This window comes from Varroa jacobsoni, unplaced genomic scaffold, assembly GCF_002532875.2.
Source record: "Varroa jacobsoni isolate VJ856 unplaced genomic scaffold, vjacob_1.0 scaffold_284, whole genome shotgun sequence".
Taxonomy (NCBI): Eukaryota; Metazoa; Arthropoda; class Arachnida; order Mesostigmata; family Varroidae; genus Varroa; species Varroa jacobsoni.
The window spans coordinates 134013-160737 of NW_019213186.1; the positions used below are offsets into that span (position 1 = coordinate 134013).

General features: G+C 41.6%; 1 protein-coding gene and 1 long non-coding RNA gene across 6 annotated transcripts in view; one reads left to right on the top strand and one right to left on the bottom strand.

Moving 5' to 3' along the window:
- LOC111258992 (aminopeptidase NAALADL1) overlaps positions 1–21183 on the top strand; it is a 36735-nt gene extending 15552 nt beyond the window's left edge. For 4 of the 5 annotated variants that reach the window (XM_022830635.2, XM_022830634.2, XM_022830636.2 and 1 more), the window contains 11 exons: positions 1550–1776; positions 5561–5761; positions 6387–6630; positions 6978–7070; positions 11845–11930; positions 12897–12982; positions 13511–13694; positions 15576–16132; positions 16933–17113; positions 17843–17939; positions 18033–21183. In XM_022830635.2, the coding sequence (XP_022686370.1) occupies positions 1550–1776; positions 5561–5761; positions 6387–6630; positions 6978–7070; positions 11845–11930; positions 12897–12982; positions 13511–13694; positions 15576–16132; positions 16933–17113; positions 17843–17939; positions 18033–18276 (2200 nt within the window). In that variant the 3' untranslated portion in view covers positions 18277–21183. The remainder of the gene's footprint in view (positions 1–1549; positions 1777–5560; positions 5762–6386; positions 6631–6977; positions 7071–11844; positions 11931–12896; positions 12983–13510; positions 13695–15575; positions 16133–16932; positions 17114–17842; positions 17940–18032) is intronic. The other variant, XR_015310393.1, reaches the window with a different exon arrangement.
- A 714-nt stretch (positions 21184–21897) lies between these two features.
- LOC111259000 (uncharacterized) lies at positions 21898–25670 on the bottom strand. The gene is made up of 3 exons (XR_002679352.2): positions 24696–25670; positions 23350–23453; positions 21898–22312 (listed from the first exon to the last, which is right to left on the bottom strand). It is a non-coding gene; the product is annotated as an uncharacterized LOC111259000 (long non-coding RNA).
- Positions 25671–26725: the final 1055 nt, after the last annotated feature.

Below are 26725 nucleotides of genomic sequence, written 5' to 3' on the forward strand. Positions count from 1 at the left end.
CAAGGCAAACATCACAGCCTGAAGCCGACCCAGACAAAGGGCGAGCCATTTGAGATCATCAGTGAACTCGAAAGAGATTGCGAATTTCCAGCTGGTGCAGATAGCACTAGGTGGACTAAATACACAGAAAGTATCGGAAGGAAGAGCGGTGGACTAGAGAATCGCTGGGGGTACAAAGGTACAAGGTAAGGGGTGCCTTTTCGAACATTGAATAGCAACTTAGAGGTTTCAGCAGATACAGGCGAGAATAAGAACGAATTAGCACGTAGAATAGAAAGGTAATAAAATAGGAAATGGAAACAACAAAGAGAACAAGCGGTGCAATTCTTCGCAGGCCTCGCGGACTGGCACTCACGAGTACCATCGGCTCCACTAAGAGGTTTTCAGTCCGCTTGGCCGGTGATCTTCGCAATGCCTCCGACGGTAACCAAAAGGGTTATGGACTACCAAATTGTAATTATCGTTCTTCGCTTGCCCTGGTCGTGCTGTGCTATGGATGCCTTCAGAGCAATTGCGAGAACGATCACGAGCGAGCGATTTTTGCACTCGCAAGAGAGACACCTAGAAGTGTGCACTGTTCGGTCAAAACGGTACAATGTGATCTTTTGCAGTCTATCACTATTTTGAATATATATATATATATATATATTTATGAGTTATTGTTTGATGTGTTTCCCTCAATGTCGCTACCATTTTCGTTCCTCGAAAATAATCTCAGAAACGGGCTTTGTTTTTAGCGCGTTCGACAAGTATACGAATCCAAGTGTATATATATGTAATTGTTCTGATTTTTTAAGAATCTTTTTTTGCTGCACTAGCACTAAATAAAAAAATGGAGCGTTCAACAAACTATAAAGGAATAGCTCATTATAAGCTAAGAACAATCATCGATATTTAACCAAATATTGCTAAAAGTAGCTATTCTTCAGTAATGAAAATGATTTTATGACAAAAAATAGTTTTACATTTCTAACATGTTGCTATTACCGTAAACTGGGGTACAAATAGTTTGAGTTGTGGGATTTGTGCACTGAGGACCAAGAGAAATACATATATAAACGTTGGTCGTATTTTTGTATATCTCACTCTTTTATTTAGTCAGACGATTGCACGCAGAGTTTAATTGGCTATCGTGCTTCAAAACGTATTATTGGTTTACGATAAATAAGCTTCTGTCTGAATACCTCTAAGTGTCTGCAATGCCCTTTACTACTGCTTTCAAGATTAATACTCATGCCGCGACCTGCCCACGTGGGCAAAACTTCGTGGATATATATATATATATATATATATAAATAAATATAAGGAATGACTAGCTGACCAAAGATAAACTCTAAACATATCTGAGCGAAACGTTTCTTAAGCATTTTAGTTTTACGGCTTTTGGCTAACGCACAAACTCTATAACAACGACATTAAACATTCGCATATCTAGCATACATAGCTTGCTAGGACACGTACTATCCGTATAGTCGACATATATGCAAAAACGCATCCTACACATTGTGTATTTCATTTTTTTTTTTCGGTTTTATGTGGGGTATTGCAGGACTATGACACAGGACTTTCACGTAGCGGGATCAGAAAAGGGTACGCAGCTTGCAGGGAAGATCCGCGCCGCGTGGTCGAGTTGGGGCGTGCGAGCCCGGGTGGAAACCTTTCGGCCACTGCTGTCCTATCCCGACATGGAGCGCGCCAATGAAGTCCGAATCACCAGAGGCTCCCGAGTGCTATTTCAGTTCCACTCACTAGCCAGCCCCCTGGAGAGTCAGCTGGGTCAGTAGCCGTTACAGTTACGGCAGTAGCAGCGTTTACTGTTAGGAGGCCTTTCAAAGCTATAGAAGAACTCTCCCGACTAATTTGCAGAACTCAAGCCCACGATTCATTATGCAAGCTGTGTGTTAAATGTAGAAAGAGAGCGGAGACACCTTCTGAAGGCCGGCTCTGTGCCTTTTATGTGGCCAAGCCCCAGTTTAAAATGGCCAAGTATCGTCATTACAGCATCGTAGTAAATACCGTGCGTTAATTATTAATGTGCAGGTTACTAAATAACGTTAGCGAGTTTTGTGATTTAAGAAGAACCTTATTTTTAATTTTTCCTTCTCATTTAACAAGTTTTTAAACAGAGAACAATAAAGGTTAAGAGACTTCGGGAAACAATAAAAACCAAGCTTCATAGGCTGACAGCTACAACCGCAGTTGGTACGGGGAACGTATTATGCTCATTACGCTTGATAAGCTTCTTCTTGTAGCATTTGAACCCAGTTCGGGTTTGTAAAACTGTGCGTCTTCGTAACAACGTTCACTTGCCCCTAGATAAGCCGAAACGTCATGGAGTGCGAGAAGTGTACGGTATTATTTACTGCTAAACTATTTCACTATAATCGGTTACCATTTACAATTGGTAAACTAGTTAAACATATTTTTAACTTCATTATTCAATTCTTAGCCAGCGCTCGGTGAAAACGAGAACTACATAGAGGTTATTCTGCTTGCTAACGTTGGCTCGTCACAACAACGAATGGCAGAGCTGTGAAAACGGTGCATCGTGTTATTTATTCGCGTCCCATGTAAAATCGGCAAAAATGTAGGTTGTTCCACCTATATTTAGTTTCTATGTGGGGGTCTTGCGCATGGAAATGTATTCGACATGGTATCCCTAGGTCCTCCACTTGGACCACGTCCTTCTCAGGCCCCCGGTTCTATTCGCCTTGACAAGACTAGCAGCACTGGTGATAACGTAGCAACAGCGCGCTTTCCGCACAATTTGGCTTGGGCTGTTGGATTTTAGTTGGTGTCAGTTTGGCGACAGAAAAAGACGGTGAAGGATCAGGTAGGGAGAGGCGAAAGGAGTTAGCACAAATTTCATTTAGCTGTTGCTACTCACCGAGTATATGTATCTTATGTGTCCGTCGTTTCTCCATGTTAATGTGCAATGTTCTGTGCGTAATATACGAGTACTAGCAGACGTAAGAACATGTGACGGTGTATGAACATGTGCGAGATGTTTCGCATTCTATTTGATAAAAGATATTGAACGACAAAGCTTCGCGGTCAGCAACGCAGAGCAATATGACAGCCTTCCAAGCTGCGCTCGTTGCCAGCAGTCATATAACAGTCAATAGCCGTTTGTTCAAATAAGCCGCCCTCGTCTCTTACTTACGGTTATGGCTTTTCTGCTCAGCTTTTCTTTCTTCCCCTTTCAGACCACTCGACGAACCCGCTCAACTACAAAACCTAAATTACGAATAATTCTCCCGTATCCATGATGTGCACAAGGAAAGCAATCCTCTACAATATAGATTGCCCGATAAACGCTGCGCGTGGATCCGCTGCTTGGGACTCCCCAAACTGGGCCTACTACAGAGTGTTTGAGCCGGGATATACTCTATGTGTCCGTAAGTGAATTTCGGTCTTTCTAGGGCACTGATCTAATGTTCTATGCTACGTTGCATCACACGCGTCGGTCTAGTGGCTATTTTGGCGTTTGTAGCAGTCCAGCCGAGCCTATGGCTGTCGTTTATGTCAGTCGGGCCGTTTTCACTATTCCTTCCTCTGTCGCGAATACCATTGAGACCATCCGCGGCAGAAACGGCTTTACTAACGCACCCAAAGCAAAAAAAAAAGATGTACAGCTACAGCTGGCAACTATGGTCTGAGACGACAGCGGTACGGCTGTACCAGCACAGTTGCTTGGCGCCATCAGATACCGCCTGGCTTCCAGCTGCCGGTAAGCCGCCCACTAGTACATGCTACCACTGCCGATTGTCGCAATTCGATCGTCGCCGGTGTCGGTGCCAACCGACCAACGTTCTCCTGCACCGAAAAGTAATAGCGGCTCCGAAGCTTTCTCCCTACTGGTTTTCCATTATTGTCATCCCCCGGACTTGATCCACGCTTTCAACATATGCAAACTAAGATACACTTTCATACGATTCGAACTCACGCTCACATGGCCTTACGTGGAGATGCATAGGACCTCGAGCGCTTTGGTATTGCGAATGTTACTTTGCTGTGGGTTCCTCAAAGGCTGGGTGACGGACGAATCGCTAAGTGGCATCTACGTAAGCGGATCGGACCGTCGTTGGACGGACAGTGAGTAGCAAAGTGAGCTAGCGGGATAAAGAAAGGGCGACTCGCATTAGTGATAGCAGACTAGGACAAAGAAAACGTCCTATGTCTCAGCCTTAAATGCACTTCTATAAAGGAAACTGTACAGATACGATGACGATATTGATGTTGATAGCATTGTTAGGAGCGAGGCTGGCTCAGTACCAAAAAGGGCTATTTGCTGAAGGCGAGTCATATGCTGGCCGCGTAGGTTTACGCTAGGTGCGGCCGGCACGAAGATATCTGATCGCACATACTGGACTATACGTAGTTCATATATTTTTTTTTGTAGAGAAATAAGACCAACAAGCCTTTATGTCCGTTAGAATACTCATGGCTTTGCTTGGCCAATGGTTCTGCAAGTGTAGCGCTTTTCTCTCATTCATTTTGCCTTTTTGCCTGTTCCATATATCCGTCTGTGGCGTGAATAGAGCAAAGAAGTCGACCTGTTCTTACTTGCCGAAGCTAGACGAGGATAGATTGGGCAAATGCTCAGACACGCTGCGGGTGGTCGTCATACGCGGTGGCCGTCACACGCGGTGGCCGTACGGCTCGCAGCAGTTCTACGGTGTACAAAATATGTTCGAGTGGGTGGATATTGAAAATGACTGTGCATCTAATGGGACGTGGGAGTTGAGTGGGACGCTGCTGAGAGGAACTATAAAAGAACAAACGGCGGCAAATGACAAAGGGGGGCCTTGTGCGACAGCGGCGCCATCGCTCGTCATGTTAGTCTGTCATTGGTTTGCCTGCGGTGTGCATTCTGTGCCTTTCCCAGTCAACCAGCTCTTCGGTACTGAGCAGCTATCTCATCTCCTGCTGCAATGACGCTTAGCCCACGCAAGAAAAAGCCCAAGAGTGAACTTTTCATGGCATGAAAAGGAACAAGCGCTTCTCGTTCTTCACTATATGGTTGTAAGGATGTGGAATAAATAGGTGAAACACATCCGTGTCCCTGTCTGTTGCAAGCGGAGTTTCCGTTCTAGCTGTGATGATCATTGACGCCGCTAAGACCGCCAAAGAGCGACGAAACCTAAGAGGTGCCATCACCCTATAGAAAAATTAATTTTTAGGCACCTATAAAGCTTCACCCCCCTATTTCTACTCCATCATGTTATTCTTTCGATTGTGTCGAAACGAGAAAAAACGGTTGTGAGCCAAGCTGAATTTTCGGAAAGCGAACACGTTCAAGAGTCTAAAATTGAGAATATACGTAAAAATGCTGACGATCAGACAATGGTGCAAGGTCATTCGGTGACAAGAGACCATACATTTGTATGATATATCTAGTCCCAGATTTCAGAACACAATACATTTACCTCCTTAATGTTGCAACAAGCAGTTTCAATGCGAGCACTGGCCATCGTGTGCAGCTGTCAAAATTGACAACGCATCCATGAATATAATGACAAGTTTCTATGTTATTTATTATTTGACGTACTTTTTATAGAAACACATCCGTACCTGGCGTATTCATCACCTGGAAAAGTCCGAGGCAAACCGGTCTACGTCAATTTCGGCCTCGCAGAAGATTTTGAAGTATTGAAAACTCGTGGAGTTACACTTAATGGAACAATCGCTATTATGAGATACGGCAGAGGACAAGCTCTTGACGCTAAGATTCGGCGTGCTGAAGAGAACGGCATACAGGGTAAGCAGTACAAATAGAACAGTTATAATATGTTTAACAACAAAAAGCTGGAAAACACGTTGAACGACGTGCAACGATATTTCGGAACGCTGAAGACTCTTAAAGTTCACAATACGGTAAATTCGTGCTTAACATACAAACACGCTTCTACATTGGTGAACTAGTACCATGCTAGCTATAAAGCACCTATCTGCGCCCAATGCATTTATACATCATATTAGGTAGTCATGTGTGCATAGCGTAAAGCATAACATTCCCAAGTTCTTCATATTGTGGTTGTAGTCATCCTTTCGAAGGCCAATTGGTTCTACCAGTAAAAAGTAATTCCAGTTAAAAGAAGTTATAAGCGTGCGCAGCTCGCACAGTTAGTAAGGCCATTACCGTTAACGTCTGGTATCCCTCAACCTGAACTTATAACGTTTAAATCGAGCTTAATTAAGAACAATATGAAGTTAATTTTAGCGGCACACATTTATGTAATATGGATGAAATGTCCTTCTTGCGTCGGTTCTCACAAATACTAAATATAATCCTAAAAATGAGACACTATTAGCTTCAAGCCATTTACACTTTGAAGAATTTTCTTTATGTTCTAGCGTGTTTTTTTTATTTTCTTTTAAAACAGGTGTACTTTTATACCGTGACCCGTTCGATTGGGAACCGGTGGAAGGCATTATTGAAGAAGACGTCAAGAGATCTATACCACTGGACGCTATTGAGCGCGATTGTTTGAAAAGCTTTCCAGGAGATCCCGTAACCCCTTTCTTGCCAGCTACCGATGACATGTTTCGTCTTCCAAGAGCTGATCTGAAATTGCCTGGTCTGCCAGTGCAGCCAATCAGCGCACTCGACGCTCAAAATCTTCTCAAGTTAGTCCTCTCTATTCTTTGTCAGAATCAATGACAAGCAAGTTAGTAAGCCTACTTGGCTGACATGCTAAACCTAACTCTTTTGTTAGCAAAAGGAATCAGGCTCATTTATTTTTCTTCTCTAAGCTCTGCGTGAACTGCTGCGTGAATTGTATTTCTACTTTAGTGGTGGTAAAGCTCAAAGCTTCCAGTGCCCTCCCCGAGTGAATTTTAACAGTGCAGCTGGGCAATAAAATTTCAAACAGATCTTTATTAAATCAGGATGAGATTGGATCAATTTTTATTTTCGTCGTAGTAGTATCGATATTTTGCCCGAGGTTTCTTCCTCGCTTTCGTCTCCCTTGCAGAGGAATGGGTGGTCCAGCTGCACCAATCGAATGGCAGGGTCGTCTCAACATCTCGTACGCAATTGGTCCCGGATACAAGGACGCCGCTGAAGTGTGAGCACATCTACATACCTGAGATTCGTTCAGTGGCATTACGCAATATCACGTGTTTTTTTATTCCACATAGTATCCTCTTTCTTTCATCTCCTCTAGCCTAAGGGAGGCCGTCTATAATTTATCCGATCGTACTCCTGCCTCTGTTATCCAAGCAATCGTATCGCACATACTTGTACAGATCCGAGCGGTCCGCTGGCAGTCGCTTACGGTAAACGGCCCCAAGGGAAGCCCCGAAAGCCAGATACAAACGACTACGAAGGGTAGCATATCGATCGCAAGATGTCGACACGAAAAAGGCTGATCGGTTGAAGGGATGTCTTAAGCATTAGTCCGTATCCTTCCCGTCTGACGCCTTGTCTGTCTCCAATAAACGTGGTGCATAATGTCATTATAGTTACTCCGCCCCCCTCGCCCCCTTCTGTACTGGCATATTCGAAGCTGCTTCGTTTGAGAGGCAACGAACAGGGGCAAGAATTTCTGTCAGAGGGAAAAATTGCTGTTGGCTGTAAAGGTCTGTGTATGGTTCAAGGCTTTGAAGGGAATAAAACTATGCAGCGATGAGGGGTTGCATGTAATCAAAAAGCCTCCATTTTAGCTTCAGTGGCGACGGTATCATTAACTGTAGTGGCATCGAAACAATCGTAGACCTGGTTACAATATTACAAATAGTTATTGAGCATTCAATGGATATTTATATGAACATATGTATATATAGGCCTTGCCAATCGTTTTATTCTAGGGCCTCATTTTAAATGCCTTAACGGATAGATTATACTCTATATATATATATATATATATATATGTATATTTATTACACATTTTGTTTTTCACTTGACAATGAAAGGGAGATTATTTAGATGGTGGCTAAATAGTGGGCATCTTGATTTTGATGGTCTTGTCTGTTTCTTTAGCTTTTGCATTGCGCACTGCTATAGGAAAACGAAATTCGATGAACAAACTAAGATGCTTTAATAACAATTTAAATGATGACAATTAGGACGCAGCTAACTAATAACGTGAAGAACGTTTCGTCTTTGCAATTGTTTGTCGACCTAAATCATGGTGAGCGATAGTTGCTCAAAAATATCGTAGAGAGACATTCGATAAACACAAATCTAGCTAAGCATTGTAGTTATGTGGCTGAATAGAACTGATGAAACGACGACATCAACGGACAAACAAACAAACGGATTTTTTCAAAAGATCTCTTCTTTATTTGTGTTAGCCAGTTTTTGCCAACTTGTATACTGACACTTAATGTCTAGCATTTTCTTGATGATATCAACATCTCAAGTATAAACACCTTTTAATTAATAAACTGTAGTGAAAAAAAAGTGTTTTTTTACATTAACTTGCGGGAATTGGTAATTTATATAGGAAAACTTGCTTATTCTGCAGAATCTCATCAATGTAAAGAGAGAAGGGTTTGATAAGACTAACCCCTTTATCGTTACGGAAAAAGCTTGCGATTTAAACTATATTATTATTGCGTAAATCATGTTTATTACATGTGTCCTACCAGTCGTCCCAATGTAGGTGTACAGGTGCTTTTTATTTACTATGATTACGGATCGTACTCTTGAACTTCTTTAAGAGTACGTATTCAAATCAATGATTTGATTAACTGTAGTTGTTCAATTACAAATACGTATCATATCCTCAGGTCTTCGGTACGTATCCAAATGCGTAAATCATGATCACCAACAGTTCAGCTCTATCTTCGCTGCAAATGCTTCATACACACGTACTTGGAGGAGCGAATAATTAGGGATACAATTCCCGCTGACATTCCGCGCGGAAAATATTCATTTTTCTTAATGAAAAGTTTTGTCAGCATTTGAGCGCCTGCTTTCGTAAGATGGGCAATGGCAGGCCAACGAGCCGGAGGCGCACTCATCACCATAGACTCAACGATGGCTCCTAATAGGGAATTATCATTGATCGGTTGGACAGGCGGACAAAATTATTGCATCGCTGTGCCACCTTGACGAGAAGAAACGGGCCGTACGGACGATTACCTGGTAGCTCTCCTTTCTTCCCGTTTCTAGTTATCCCTTAGGCAGTATGAGTATTTGGGACAAAGTGGAGTGGCCTCGTTCAGAGGCCCTAGGGGAAGGTCGGAAGGGTTTCTTGTTAAAATTCAATTGAGCTTCACCGATGCGTAAGATTCGCGGGCAAACCTCCCAATGGGACTCTGGGCGGCGCCAGCCATTCTTACGTCTAGACCGGCGCCCGTTCCGTTTCGGCCCAATATCCTGAACAAACTCAGCCATGCATCCCACAAGAATTATGTATATGGTTTATAGCGCGTTGTTTTCCACATAGGTACACCAGCCTGCAATAATGATAGTGGCGATACCCTGTCGACAACAGGATTCTGATTTGCCGTTCCCACCAAGCAAATAATAAGTATGCAAACATGACTGCGCCTATTTGCCGGAGAGATCTATGTCAATGTTTACCCGAACATACGGCCACACAGTTGCGGACATTCTCCTTTTCGCCAATGCCATTAGAAAGAGAGAAAGTAAGCTACGTGAACTGCTTACGCCGTACGGCCGATATACTATAGCGCAGGCTGTATGTACATTTGATACGGTGTTCTTACAATACGCATTTTTATATGTCCGTAACAAAATCACTAGCCCTACTATGTGGTAGCTGTTATTAGTAAGTATTACCTACTGTTTGTGTTCTATCTTTGCTGCAATAAGGGAGATCCGGCGATTTGTCGAAAGGCCATGCGTGTTCAACTAGAAAACACACCGTCTATACTGCCTGCGTTTCACCTGTAGATATTTGAACCGATCATGTGTACGTTGCATTTGGCGAAAGCCAGTTTTTCCGTTCCTTTTGTGTCTTCTTTGGTAAAAAGGTAGAACCACTCGTGGTATTATTTAGCGCCCAATCAATGTCATAGCCAATAGACGATTGTACTAGAATCATCGATAGAGTGTCTCCGTCATTTCACTACTAACAATTCGTTGTAAGTGATTTTAATTGAAACCTTTGCGTATAATATCGTTAGCTGCCTACCTAAAAATACATGCTTTTTTTTTTTACAAATTACCAGTTCGTTCTGGGTTTGACCGGATCTAGCCGTGGTGTTTCTAAGGCATTTGGATATAATTTCTATGAAGCGGATATTAATAACGATGAAAGATCCTATAAAAAACCTCGTTTGCTTTGTAGTTACCGCTGTCCGATTTTGGGTTATTGTCATCACAGTTATATTTATTGTAATTGGGCTCTTGTGTATTTGCTCAAAGTTTATAGGCTACTACATCTAATAGCTTTTTAATAAGTGTTTCAGGCAGTGTTTAAGCGCTAAAAAATTATTATACACAGTTATGGCGTAGACAGATAATGTTAGTCGATTTGTTATCGAGAAAGGCCCAGTTTTTGACCCCACGAAACGAATTAAATTGGCCTAGTAAATTTATTCAGAATCCTTGCTAATGCATCATTTATTGACGCATCCTAGATACTACTGTTTCTATACGTTTGGTACTTAGACTATCCCCGAAGAAATGCGACAATCCTATACAAATCAGATCAATGTCACCCACGTCCGGCCTAAAAATACGGTTTACAGATTAGGTGAACATTACATAAAGAAAGGCTAGGTATAAACCTGTCAAACAATGAGTTATACATTTGTCTCGTTCGACTGCGTCGCTGGTGGGATGACCAGGTGCTCGACCTACAACGATGAGGTCGGTGATAATTATTTAAATAACTAAGTTGTGTAATTGCAGCCCACTATTTAATCATTAGCCTTATAGCTTGTATTAGTTCTTCGAAGTTGGTTTCTACCGAATCACTGGCATTATTGCAAATGAAAATAACACTGGCAGTGAAGGGGGTTCTCGATGAAAGGAGTGAACTTGAAACTAGTTGCAAACATATGATTTATTCCGTGTAAGCCGCATGGCTTCTGTTCGGTAGGACTGCTACCGATCGAGGACCGATGAACGTCTCCTGCAATATATAAAAACGATACCGACCTTTGTGAATACGATTTAAGCACGCGGAACCTAATAAAGGTCGCGAATTTTCGGACGTGTGTTCATATAAAACACATTGATTTCGCCCAAACTGTACCTAGTTAAACGCAAAATGTACATATCTGATTTTTTTCACGTCTGTTTCACTAGACGAAGATATGAATCTGAAGTCATCGTAAACATTCGCTCTAAAAACGTTATTGCAATTTCAAATAATAGCCGAATTCGCTGAAGGTGAAAAGGGAGCTGAGGGTCAGTTCTACCTCTGAAAGGAACCCCACTAGTGTAAATCAGTTTTTCAAAGCGAGGGCCGTAAAGCGCACGGCTGGCTGATATACAGTCATTTATTGAATTTACGGTAGTAGTTCTTTTAGTTGCTTATGGCCGCGTGGAGTCGACAGCGAGTCAGATCGATGCGCCCACAGACGCAGGACATACGTTACGAAAGTAAAGATGAAATTTATTAGCTTCATTTAAAATAAATATGTCAGATATTTGTTTAGAGCCAACACAGTCATTCGCAATTCAGAAGCATCTGTTAGTCAAGTTGAAATTTAGTAAAAAAAAAAAAAGATTCGAGAGTGCAACGTAGCATTCGAAAGAGGAGGTATTGTTTACTGTAGGGCTTGCGCCGTACAACTGTGCAGGTCGCTTTTTACATCGCTAGAAGCTTCGAGAATTTCTGACCTCCCTAATGACGTTCGATCTTGTATTCGTAATGATTTGTCGATCTGTGCTCTGCTGCTTCGTAAACGGGGTAATAGAGAGGTGCAGCTATCGTCTTTTAATCTCTTCCGCGAGATGTCAATCCACGACACCATTGGCGTCATCCCTGGTACACACCAGCCAGGTAAGTGCTGCGACCCATAGTCAATTAGATGATATTATATTATCGCTGAGATATTTACTGTCTACATAAAATAAACGTCCTATTCAAGTGGCGCGATATAAGGCTCCATTGAGGAACCGTTATGCATAACGTTGAGTCCTTTCGGAGCATTCGCTGCGACGAGTGGTAACTATTTTTTGAAAATGATGCACTCCCCTTCACAAGAAAGTATATAACAAATAACATCGTCTGACAGATAAAACGCCTCATATCTGACGTCTTAACTTAGGACGCACATAGGCATGTATGAAGTTAGCCCAACAAGAGGCCTTTTGGAGGCGTCACTATGTGCTTAATATCAATTTTTACAGGAGCGATATTAAGATAACGTGCTGCCTAGCTGATAACACGGCTGGGATGAAGCCAAGTGGTTGCCCCGGGCCGTGCTTTATTTTTGAAGCTATTCTAACTCACCTATGCACCAAAGCAGACATATTGTCTCTCCTTCGATTAGGCCAGTACATATTGGCATGCATGTAAATTCTATTGTTGGTAAATCTTCCCGTGCCAACGCGTCTTAGTAACTGTTATCATTTTTCTATTTTTTTTTTTATCTAATCGCTAGAAATCCGCATATCGACGTATTTTCTGGAACTATAGCTAGAATTCGCGTGGATCGTATTGGGCCGTAAAATGACAACTAGCAGGATCCGATTGATAAATAGGTTCTTCACGTGGAAGTGCTAATTTCATATGTTAATGGTTGAAAAAACAAGCCTATCTCTTGCTAAAACTAGCCGCAGTTATAATCAATTCAACTTACTAGTATGACACTGGCTGAAGGCTTAGACAGTTTCCGAAATAGCTCGAGCATTCTGCAAGGGCATGTGCTTGCTGTCTAGCCATTGGATTTTTATGGTAAGATTAAATATTCAAACAAGGATATGCAGTAGTCGTACCTTTTCTGATGTCTTGTGGATCTTACAGGTCGATATGTTATCATTGGCTGCCATCACGACTCGTGGACGCGCGGCGCCGGGGACCCCGGCTCGGGAATGGCTGTGCTAATGGAGGTAGGCTAAAACTAACCTATAAGAAAACTTAGCTTTTGCTAAATTCATGCTATATTTTGAATCCAAATTCTACAAGTGAGCCGAATCTCTATCAGCGTAAACGTCAATCGTTTGATCATATTGTCGGTGGAGTGAGATCTTCAAATTATGCTGTTTCATGGAAATTTCCTTAGCTAACTTTCACTAAGCTTTTTATGAGTTGTTCTGAGCGATTTCTTACGCTTGCCACATGTCGTACTGGAATAATTTAGAAAGAGTGTATTTGCCTACTTAACACGTGGTGGTTAGGCTGAGAACTGAGCGTGGAGACGCTTCTTTCTGTGGTTGAAATGGCCAGCCAACGAAAACAATGCTTAACGTTAGCACTATACAGGTTTATATTAGTAGAATACTGCAGTATTAATAGCCGCCTTAGGCCGCTTATGGCCTATTGCTTGTTTTGTAGCGGCGAGTATACGTTGTGGTTTACTGAGTTATTTGTGAGTGTTTTTTAAATATCAATTAAACTGTAATTTTTTTTACAACGAGGTTGTTCGAGTTTTATCAGAACTGGTTACTCTGGAGGGATGGCGACCTCAACGAACGCTGTTGTTCGCTGCTTGGGACGCATCTGCATTTGGTCAAGTGGGAAGCACCGAATTCCTTCAAAAGCATCGCGCCGAGTTGGCGTCGCGTACCATCGCATATGTTGGCCTCGATCAGGCTGTAACCGGTGAGAAATTCGTAAGTTTATTTGTAATGGCACGCATCTAACTTAAGGTGCTGGTGTGGTTCATTGACTCTGTCCATGAACTACTACGAAATATGTGCCTGAGACGTATTGCTTTATAACAATAACGTTGGCTACTATTGTAAAATATGAGTAGGCAACGTTAACGTGTAGTGTTAACATTTGATAAAATTATATCAAACATTTGTCAAATAGCGTAAGTTATGCGACGTATATATTCTTGCTTTCAAGCACGTACATGTCTGCAAAGCAGCAGCGTAGAGGACACAATGGCAAGTGAGGGAGCATGACAAAAACGTCAGCCTAAGGTCAAGTCGTTAATGGCTGGCAGGCACTGCCGTTCTGCTGGACGAAACCTGTTTTTGGCTCGTTCCGTCGTCGGCGCCCTGAGAGAATACGACACGGCTAAGAGCGCGACGGGACACCTTCACAAGGCCCCAAAACTATTCAGTTATATTTAGCTTGCTTTTTCATTTTTGATACCCGAATATCACTATCTGCTACCGTTGTTATAATTCACCACAAACTCAGTCGCATCGGTGATGTTCAGAAGTTGTAGTGTAGTTTCTACCGGTGATGCCGTAGCTTATTCCACCAGCGAGCATCATTTATGCCCGTTCCCGCTACTGCTCTGACATAAATAACCTATCAGCTGCATCGAAGGATCCATCACAAAGCTAACGTATAATTCGATCAGCAGGGTAATGTTGTGTATAAGAAAGCAAACGAACGCCTGACTAATTGAAGGATAGTTACTGTTGATTAGAAAGGAGTAGCTTTTTTATGTAGCAGAGCACATTTCTGTACAATGCCGTCTGCTCCGGGCCTGTTAATTTGATATTGTCTGTCATCGTTCTATGAGCGAAGGAAATGAGGGCCGGTCATATAGCCGCCTAGATTTGTATGCCAGTCAATTTACTTAGCTGAAATGCAGCGAAGCCGAGAAGTGGAGAGGCTCAGCGAAATTTTCGCCCTCGCCCACGACTTTTCATTTCGGTGGTACGCTGTCACGGAGCCTTGATATCACTTACCTATATACCTAAAGGCACTACTCAGCTATGCGCCCTGAACCTTTTCTTTTTCCAACGTTGTTTTTATCTACCTGAAAAGGGATTTGGCGCCTTTTGGCCGTTCTTAATCATACAGATTTTCCCTGTCTACTTGCTTAGGCAGAAGACCAGGCAGTTTATCTATTGAGGTCAACGTAGCGTCCGTGTATAAAGCCGTTTGGTCTCTGTAAGGAAAAAAAGAGCGTGCCGTACTGTGAGCAGGCCGCCATCGAGCTCGAATAACAAGGTGCTAAGGACATTTTCATTTAACAATGGTCTCGTAGAGCTTGACAAAAACGATTTGAATCATACTTACCTAATGTTTTTTTGTTCAGTTAAAATGTTACGAAACATTATAATAAGCATGGCATAATCTAGACTTCTGGCAGCTAGATTAATTTTCATAGTAAGCGTATGTACTTTTTTTCTACATTGTTAGGCTTGCACCCGATGCTCGAACACCTCTGTGATGAAATTACGTGTCACAGCATAGAAGGGCCTAATTCTATAAAAGTTTCGTAATTTTTTCATTTACGTTACGTTACTTACGACTGGCAACGAACAATGATAATTTAAACCATTTAATAAGCATTATAGAATCGACCCTTTGGGAGCGAATGTATATCAATAGAGCTGGCGTGTAACGTTGCCGCATTGGCTGACTATCTTTAACGGGTTGTCAGCATCAGCAGTTAAATTACCAAGATGGCTACGCTTTCTTCAAGCACCGAGCAAGCTGCTAGTGGTACAAATATCTGATCGAATTAACCGTGCTGAATGTCGGATTTTTCTTTCATATTTTGCTTGTGAATAGGTAACCGAACGCTTCAAGTGATGGCCAGCCCTTTGCTCCGACAAGCGCTAAGTGAGGCAGCGGAACAGATTCCGGGCCTCGGCCTAGATGAAGAATTGACCTTCAGTATAGCTGCTAAAGGCAAACCCTACGGCGGCAGCAACAGCAGCAAGAAAGCTAGTCGCCATAGCGAAAGCGAGGGATCTACCAGACACACTTCCAGTAGTAGTAAGCCACCGTCGCGCTCTCGGAACGGCGAGAGCTTGCTGGCTCAATGGGCCCGTGCAAGACCCTCTGCTCATCTGGCATCACGGCGTGGCCTCGTGCCAGAAATTTTGCCACCAGCGGGGGGCGCTGACTTCACGGTGTTTACACAGCTTCTCGGCGTGTCAGTAGCGCGCGCGCGTTTCGTATCTCGTGACGGAGATGCCGACTACCCGGCAGCACGAACGGCGTACGACGATTGGCACGTGGTTGTCAATGTGACCGATCCAGGGCAGCGCGCCATGGCTGCATTAGCCCAGCTAATAGCCACTGTCGCACTTGAGCTTGCTGATAGTCCACTGCTACCTATGAAGGTAAACGTGGTAAAAGAAAAAAGAAGCCGACGGCGATGACGTACTGTGTACGTCATGTAACGCTGTTATGTGCGATTAGATATAGCTTCGAAAATACGTTAATGGGTCTATAGGGCGGCTTTCGGGTCACATTCCCTTCTGGCTGTTACTGTGTTAAGACACGATTTGCACCTTCGTGGTACCATAATTATTGTTATTTACATATCTTCATATTCGGAGTTCGCAATGTTCTTGAAAACAACATGGTAAAATTGTTTAGAACCGCTACTCAAGCTAGGGTCTCATGTGCGCAGAGTCATCACGTTTACGTGTGAAGTAAGCGAACACATAACGAAGCGTTTGATCTTCCAGCAGAAAATGCTAGGCATTATTTTGCCTGCTGCACATAGAAAATGAGATAGAAATAACTACGATAAATTAACGTCAATAAAATAATTTTACGTGTGCTACTAGAGGGTACGTAGTTTTTTCTGGACAGGCATTTTTTTGTCAAATAGATTATGACATTATATTTGAATGTAGATCACACGCCGTAAAGATCTGCCATTTCGAATGCACAGGTATAGCCCGTTTTTCCTTAGGAGAAACGGCCCGCCTGGGCATATCAGCCGTGTGCTTAAGCTCACGTTTAAGTTGTTCAAAACCAAAGGGCAAATCCAGAATTTTCCAAATAAGGTTTCTCGCCCCGTTGGCTTTTAAGCATTTTTCACTTTCCCCGGTTCAATAAACAATGCAAACAGCAGAACTACATTTTTGTAACTTACTGCAACATATAAGTAAATCGTTCATTATCTCATTAGGCTACGGATTACGCCGATCAGATATCCGTCGACTTTGGCCCATTTCAAAGACAGCATGGAGACTTTTTTCGAGCTAACCATATTCGAACGGACCCCCTTAACAAGGCTGTCAGGGAATTCGCTAAAGCCGCCAATGAGTTTCAAGACTACTTCGACAGCTCCGCCGCTTCGCATGATCATAGTAAGTAAAAAAAACGTTGAAGTAATAGCCCATGTGGAAGGATTTAGCTATTTCAAAACAGATTTTTGGTTTTAACAAATCAGCAAAAGCCACGAACGGTCTTCATGTAGTTTACGTTTGCTAGCTATTAACTGAGGCGAACGCTGTGTTGTTACTTTTTCCTTTGCTGATAATCACCGTTAAGGTATACCGCTAGAAAGTTTCCCCTTGTGATCAAATGATAAAATCTGTATCTTGGACTCTAAAAACGGGCATATGCGTCGGTAATACATGGCGGCGCGTAACGTTTTCGATACCTACTTTATTTCACAGTTAGTTTAATGTTACGTAGTAGAATATATGTTATCTGTGTATCATAAGAACCTTACAGGCTTATCTGAGGGTTACTTATTTGTAAACTAGCTCAAGCCGCTTATCAGCGAGTTCTAGAGGTATGATATAATACATTTTCTTAGATTTAGCCAGACTATAGAATGCATGCCGCGTCCATTGGCGTTTAGGAGTAGCGAAAGCGAAGGTAGAAAGGACAGGTGGTAATTTACGAAGGGAGATGAGCGAGGCTAAGGAACGAAAGCCATAAGTGAAAGCCGATATCGCTGATGCAGAAACACTAGTACCGCCGCTACAATGGCCTTCAATATTTCGTTATCGCTGAAATTGCAGAGTATTACGGCTTTACTATAAGCAATAAAACATACGAATTTACACTGTTTCACTCATCTTTTACAGATATACTGACAGTCATTCAAGAATACAACGAGAGGATACTACAGCTTGAAAGGAGCTTTTTATTACCTCCGGCATATCCGAGACACCATAGTTCCAGGTACTGTTCATAACGCATAATTAAGTTCCGTCTACGAAAATTTGTCCTTAATGAGAGTTCAAGAGTAGTATACGATTGCTCGACATCTTACAGACACCTACTGTATGGTCCAGACGCGGATGACACGACCAGGGCGAACATCTTCCCGCACCTAAGCCGCGCCATTCGAACCGCCCGAGTTCGTCCTGTCGGGCCCGCGCTCAATTTCGTTCGGGAGAACGTGTCGTTGGTGGTTAATGCTCTGAGATCTGCCACGGGAATCCTGCAACGAAGCCTGCTCAGAGATGAACAAAGCATTCAAACAGACACAGAACCCAGAACTGATGGCTCTTTGTAAGAGATGCAAAAGGTTTCTTCGTTGGGTTTGCGATTTGTTTTGTTTCGTCAGTGCGACGTATGCGCATTCAAGAAGAATGACTAGCGATGATCACACTCCATTCGTTAGGCACGTTTCTCTAACGCAACGATTGTTTACGTCGATCTGTATCAAGTATATAGTATTATTATAATGAAAAAGTTGTTTTTATCACCGGGTGTTCGCTGAACTTACAAATGGTCCTTACAGAGGTATTAATTAACAAAGAAAACTAACAACCGACGCTTTCCCTCCGAAGATTTTTGTCACGTCCAGCGTCGCCGATGCGGCCCTGCTTAGTGGATCTGTAAAGATGATCGTCGGCAGTCTTCTGGCGTAACGGTGAAAAATGCTGAGGTTTTGAACGAGCGGTTGAGCAGATGAGGGCTATTACGCAGGAAATAAACATGTTTGCAATGAGATCCGATTTGCGTTGCACACTATTTCTTAACCTCTTCAAATAAAAAAAAAAAACAATTCCACAACGTATGTTAGTTACTATCGTGTGCACTTGGTGAATCGATGTTCATTGTATATTTATTATTAATTAGAACTGTTGCTACATCGATATGGTTAATGTTTGTAACTTTCATTCGTTGCCGATTCATTTAACTTGAATTACGTTCTAGCGTTGTCAGATTTCTGAACGTTTTTAATAATAGTAAATAATAACGTGAATAATAATAGTAAAATATAATGCAGTTTCTTTTAGCTTACCTATGTAACGTATCCGGATATGTAGTTACGTCTGTTTCTGTTTCTAGTCCTACAGATAGGTAACTTTGTTCTATATTCAATTGTAAATGCTAAATTGAATCATGTACCCAACAACGTCGATCGTTAGGACTGTTGATGGGTGTGCGAAACTGATGCTCTTACCCATAGCAAATAGACACATCCATAGGTCTGCCGTTGAGCTACGTATATACGCGCTCATAACATCAACCCGAATAAGCGAAATGCCGTATGGTGCACTATGTCCCTTTTTACGTGCCGCTTGGGAAAGTACGCAGCAAAAATGTCTCGTCCATTTCTGATGGCATGCTTTTCTCACAGTGCGTTATCCGTCTGTTGATACACGTACAGTTGCGTTCGTTCGTGCAGTTATTGTTGACTCCACACCTGTGCGCTTCTCAACCGGAAAGCCGGAAGAACCGGAAGCCACAAAGGAGGAGGCGAATGGCTGCTTCATGGAGCAAGGGAGGGGGGGGGGCCTGGAGCGCCCAACCCGGGCCGTCTGCCGGCACACGGATCCATCGAAGTATGAAGCTGGAAAGAACGTACAAGCAGTACTTCAGCTTCGAGAAAAGGCTGCTTCTCTACGCAGTGTCGACTCAGCACTGGAAATCGATGGCAGCTTTTTTGAGCCAATCCGATCGGCACACATAAACGGGAAGACAGCAAAAATAATATTAATTAACTAATCTATAATAACACAAGTTCAGCAGTGACGTCTGATACAATAAAGCGTAAATCATTTTCGGACAACGTCGTACACGTTATAATATAGCTTGTGAATAATGAGTCCTTACTATATGTAACAATAGAGCAGAAAACAATGTCCCTAGCATTTTAGCAATCGGTATAAACTGAAATTGATCATGATACTTGCTATATAATAAAACAAATACTTTGCAGGTATAGAACACAATTCGCTAACGAACGATTATATAAGGGAAGTTGAACATATCGTCTGCTGATGTAAAGATAGAAAATTTCGACAAGGTCCTAGTGAATGATTCCGAAAGCGTGGGACCGATTAGCAATAGTACCTATTTGCAGGTTGGAGATTTTTATTGTAATTAACGAATTTGTCGAAATAACGAACTAACGGCTTATGAAAGGTAACTTCTGGATGGCAATTTATCGTCCCTTGCCAGCTCACCCACATCTGCTCTTTGCAGAGTAAGGTAGTCAACGCAATAACGTCCCTCCCCTAAAATTGTTATCAAAACCCGCTAAAAACAAAAAAAGAATATATATATATATATATATGTATGTATGTAAGTCGAATAGAAAAAAACCTTAACAGAGAACAGAAGTAATCGGAAAAGAGACAAACCTATTCAATTTGAAAAATACAACAAGGAATTGAAGTTGGTATACGTGGCCTACAGGTAACTTGTGTTATGACAGCTTGGCCAAAATTCCTGTTCAGATAATAAAACGTCAGGGAGATCTGCGTAAAAAAATTGTTGTGTCGTAGCAATTCTAACAAGCGTCCTATAAAAATCTGGATATAGGTCCTAACAAATACAGGTATTTGGCGTGCCGAGTAAGGATGATATGCGTAGATTCAAATATCGATGTCTTCATGGACGTATAATACGCTGACAAAAACGATCGTCACTGCTACAATGGATATTAACATAATAATGAGAAGAAGCCTGTCATCTTACAGAAGAGTGAACCAAGTCCCACAAAAATATTACAGTGAATCGTCTAAGAGATGGTAGGAAACTATTAATTATTCCTATTATTATTTCTATTCGAAATAATTATCCGCTAAATAATAAATCGCCGATGATGAGCGTTCAGTAAGCCGCAGAGTAAATATTTTACGTAAAAATATTTATTTTTAATGCAGTTTTGAACGGTAATTTTGTCTCTTGTTTTTGAGACGAAAATCATTGATACACAAAGAACGTATGTATAAGATCATAATTAACGGGAACCCTAACAGCGAACGACTGTGACCGTTTCTTATGGGAAAAAAAGCCGTTCTACGATCTTCTTTCTTGAACTCTATCGGATAGAGTCACTGTTTATATATTGCATAAACATTTTGTAATTATATGTTCGACTTGCTGATACCATCTCAACATTTATGGACGAACACAAAGTTGCTGACAGAGTGTATGTACAACGATAAAACGAAGACCAACCGCTTTCGGGATGAACGTTTTTGCTACTAGGCAATGTAAAAGATCTAACAACTGGTTGCGAAATGGTTATCTTCATATGGAAATCTGATAAAATATTTGCCGGTCAGTAGTGAATAGTGTTTTAGGTATTCACAGATTTATTCAAACGAGCCGTACTGTTAAGCGTAACAACCCATTTTGATACAGGCCGTCTCCGATAATCCAGATATCCTCTCTATGGATTATCCTCAATACTAGGTACTAGAAGGGGAATTATATATGTAGCTATCTATACTTTCAATTCATATTTCTACATTCTTCGATTTTAAGCTGCAGTAAGTGAAATCGCTTGGTCGAATGCGTAACAGCAGATTAAAACGACAACGTCTGTCATTGTATAGGAAATACTATGTGACTTGGGCTGTCGCTCCGCATTTTTTTGCAAACACTTTTTCTCAAATAAGGTCTCATTTTAGCTTTCCGTGCCCGGCTCATACAGCAAACGTTCGACCAGCGCCTAAATCCTGGATGGAATAAATTCGAAACGGAACATAAGGGTCTCAGTGCAATACACTCAACAGAACATCGAGGTGTTTGGATTATCATACATTTTCAGTTCCTGCATTAGGTACCGCCTCTATGCGGACTCACTCCCCGTTCACAGAAGAAGATTATAGATGGCGGACCGTATAGCGAACGATACACTGGACCTTGGAATAGTTATTTTTATAAAAAAAAAAATTCGATGGAAGTCGATAATAGGATAATGATGGCTTGTTCATCTGAGCAAAACGTTGTCCCATCGGAAAGGTCCATACATCACGAAAAGACGACACCATGTACATGTATATATAAGTATAGCGCGTTAGGTCTCGTAGGTAGATTTATTGTGAAGCTTTCATTACCAATATAACATACATATATCGTCTCATAATTCAAGCTCTGCATGACACCGTAGCGTCGTTGTTGCTTCGTGCAGCCGGAGTGGTTACGCTATTTTGCTGATCGTAAGCCGTTATGGTAAGACCGCTGCTGTATCTAGCGGTTGGCTGGACATACATAGAAGACGAGCAAACTTCGTTCTGTTTGCAAAGAAAGGTCCCTCCCTGACGGCACATAGACTTCTTTTTGTCATACAATAACCGAGACGTAATCTGCATGAAAAAAAAATCGAGCACTTCAAGTTGGGTAAACAGTTTCTGAAACCACTGGGAAAAGCTGATTTGCTTGATGAGGATAGACCCGACATGAAAAAAATGAGCCCATCTGAGTAAGCGAAGCAAGGTAGCCTTTTGTTACCTTAAGCACATCAGCTACGAAACCATATAAAACAGAAGTATCATGGTATTGCTCTATTATTATGAATGTTTAGATGTATTAAGTGCGGAATACTGCCTGTGGATTTGCAGGTTTGCTTGCCTTTCAGATGTGCCGTTATATCTGCCTTACCAGAACTTTTATAAACTTTTTGTAATTTGGCACTTCGTACAATTCTGTGACACCCAATCTGGTATCAACTCGCCTTGCATAGGTGAGTCCCTACATAGAACTACAACGTTTTTACCAAAATAAGTATACGACCCAGGAGTTTAATTCGAAGGCTTAAACAGTTCCTATGAGAGTTTTCACCTGAAACAACTAGCATCACTAATTCGTAGTTAAAGAAGCTATTTCCCACTGATTAAATGAAGCAAACAATCGGCTTACATTGGAAACGAAAAAATCTCTCGCAGCAATCAATGATCAGTTTCATACCCTGCAAAAGTAACACTGTGGGCGTGCAGTTTTGCAAGATTTTCAACCCATTTTGAAATATGGCTGACATTTCCGAGCAATATAAATTGCTGTTGACCAAGTTAGATCCACAATTTACCAACTTCCTTAAGTTTGTGCCGAAGTTATTTGTTACTGTTCTGGTCTTAATTATTACCTGTCAGACAACGAAACGACTGCTACGGGTGGATGCATGCTTCAATTTTGGGCAACGGAAACTGGCGGATTGGCCCATTGTTGTCTAGAAAAATTTCTTTAGGTCAGTGTTCTATCTTCGAATAGATGAATTACTATGTTCGTTCGCATCTATAAGAGCGTGCGCCTAGGAGAACGATGGATCCGTAGTTAGTAATCTGCGACTAGGATGAACTCAATATGTGGCAATTTTATGGAATGATTCAATGAAACAGTAGTTTACCATCGTACTGCAGGTCACGTTGAACCTGTTAGCTGCTCCGTCTTACGTGTTCGCAAAGGATGTCCATAAAACATTTCGTCCGTGCATGGGTCAGGGGTTATTGCCTGGAGGAAGAGTCCGCGTAATCAATAAAATATATTGAGTTTACGAAAATTGGCTGATTCTCCTACAACCGTCTGGTGCGCTCTACCCATGCTGTTCATTTACATATATGAATCGAGAGATTGAAACCAATAGAATCTGCGAATGATTAGCTTTAAAATGGCCGTAGCTTCTGCGAGATAACTGCTACGAAAAAGCTGCGCCCACCAACGCCGGTGTACCTCAGATAAAAGAATTCGAGCGTCTTGTTTACTTGACAGACAACTGTTGAGTTCATCCTCCTAGTAGAATGAAAAAATTTCTATAGAAGCTGTTGCCTGTAGGAAGGAAACCTCCGAACTGCGTCACGAACACAGCGAACTTGTCTACCAGAAATCCCGCTACGGTAAAAACTTGCAGAGACGGATTGAGCGTTTTTGTTATTGTCTGCCTTTCAAGCAAATGTAGATCTTTGCTTTTACGATATTGTGTATTTAATTTCATAGTTCGCTTCATAGTCGCTTAAAACCAAAACTGAAAAGAACACTCAATTCCATTAATATACCTGCTCTTATTTTTAATGCAGGAGATAGGTCTACGCAACATATACTAGTTTTTAATGCAAATTATAATAGATATAGATATGTGAAGCCATCCTCAATGGGCCTACTCACTGTCTGTCCTTTTATTGCTTTGAAAAAACGTGCCAGTCAGGTCGACATCTATCGGCCTGATGGACCCAAGCTGTGAATAACGGATAATTTTTTAGATTGACTTATTATTTAGGAGCTAAATCAAAAGGCGAAAGACACGAAGAAAAATACGGTGTTAATTTTGCCTCAAGTCGAGTCATAGAGAATTTGCAGCTGTCGAACATCTACAAGCTATGCATGAAGTAATCGAGGTTTTTTCATCTCGTCCTTGAACACATTCATAGTCCTAATAATAAATATGACGCTTCTGCGTCAAAGAGCGATAATATGCAACGCATGCTTTGATCCTCCACAAAATTTCCACAAAATCCACAAATTTTCATTTTGAAGAGCACGTGAGCCGTCCATAGATAGCTAGTTGTATCACATAGTAATATCGCAGAGATAATAGATATCGTAAACATAATCAAACCTGATAATAATTAAATAATAGAAAAGATGGTTTTTAAACGCTTCACGAAATGCGGACCGTGCTGAGGATATTCTTAGCAGAAGAAAGTTTACACTACACTAAAATGTTTGTAACTTCTAATCGAAACATAGTAAACATACTTTTCATTGGTCAAGCGGTATTGTCAGATCAGTCCGACACAAGCAGATGCAATAATAGTTCATGTAAGCTCATCTTGTTTAGAAACGAATGAGTCTCTCTGTGAAGGTCGACTGTTTTTCGGGCCGTTCTGCAGAGGTAGGGGTCCGAGAAGAAAGCTCATGGTTCCCTCCCGGCTTCACCTAATGAATCTACCTGGAAACCCATCACCGTGACGATTTATTCTTGTGTCTCGGGCAAATCCAGCAGTGGCCGATGTTACAGACGTTTAAAATAAAGAGGTATGCTTTCATTCACTCTCCGTCCCTTCCAAAGAGTGTTTCTAGTAATGATAATAACAGGGCCTGAAAAGCGTTCTATTTTGCAGAAACTTTGCGAAAACGCATAAATTGGATTTTCTTTTCGGTCTGTTGTAGTTCTTATCTTCCTCAAAGGCCCGTAGTATCAAGATTCAGAAGTGTGGCAGTTGTATGAACCGTTCTGTTCGAGTATAATGTCCTACAGTCTTATAATACATGGGTATGCAAACCTATCGCATCAATATTCGACGATACCAATAGATATTATAGTTTAATTTCCCATATATACGTGTGCAACCCCTGTGTGCCAAGAGAGCTGTGGCGTAATAAAGTGTTTTTCGTAGACGTTTTACAAAGTCTGTTTGTTAGAGCTTAGTATACATACACGTTAGTAAGTCCTGTATGGGGCGTATATCTACTGTTCGTGAGAACTGAATTCTACAGATTTTTCGACCACAGAGCTACTTCAGTTTCGATCCGAGTATTATGCACAATAGCTCAAACGTAAAACTATTAGGCAAACGGTGAATGTCACGCCTGAGCACACACCCGGGGTCTGCTGTGACTGTAAAATGGGTTTTCTTTTCAAAGGATTTGGAAGCAACCAATAAAAATTGAGAGAAAGTCAAAAGCGGACTCAAAGTATTATAAGATTTCAATGCAACATATAGGTGAGGTCCAGCGTTCAACATCAGGTATATAGAACGGTAAGGTCACCTGCAGGCATCCAAAAGACTAAATTTCAGCCGGCATTTCAGTCTATACAGAGTGGAAATTAACTAGTATTATTGTTATTATTATTATTGGTAACTATTTTTTTCTAAGCGTATCAAAACAACCGCCATTTAATGTAGCTAGCTTTCAGTGCAAGTGAACCCCCCACTCGCTGCCTCGGTATAACATGAGGTATCCAAATAAATGAATGATTTATGATGTTCGTTCTATCAGGCTGTTCCCGAACCTTTGATTCCGAGAAGCTTTCAGCGTTGCCATGTAGCGGCCGTTCGAACGACCTGCTATTGGAGAACACCAGCGTGCCTTGACCTACACCCAAACAGGACATTATGGAAAAGAACATCTTTTCGGTAGAAAATATCGACTTATCACGGCTTTTCTGGTTTCTGCTTTTGTCAAAACTGTAATCAGAGATATCGAAACTTTGAGCATGATTCGCAGTGACAAAGAGCACTGCAGCATTGTATAGCTTCTCGATTTGCAAAAACAAATTATTGGTCGAACTTGTGATCTGCCTGAACTGGTCTGATTTAGAGAGATTCGGATAAACGTACAAAAGGAAGCATAAGTAATCTTTAAGACATTCCGTTTTAGCGTAGCCATGTATGGAAGTATCTTTGGATGCAATTAACGTATGAACCCACCAAATCAGTATAACTAGTCTAGTAATTCTAGAGCCAGCTTTTATCCGCGCTTAGAGGAAAAGAGCATACAAAGTGAATCAAAAAAAAAAAAACACTTTGCTACAGATGACATTGGCTCTTTTGATATTTCTCTATTTTCTTAGAAAAAAAATGTTTTCCAAAAAGTTACCGAATGGTAGAGTGTTTACAGTGTGAGTACATTAATATCGGTTTTAAATACGCTTAAGTGCAATGATAAGGAAATCTTGAGTAACGGATAAAGCACACTAATGTGAAATGAAACTCAGACACATCCTGTAGAATCAGATTAAGAAGAATCAAGCACTTGCGGAGTTCTCATAGCAATTGCGAAAC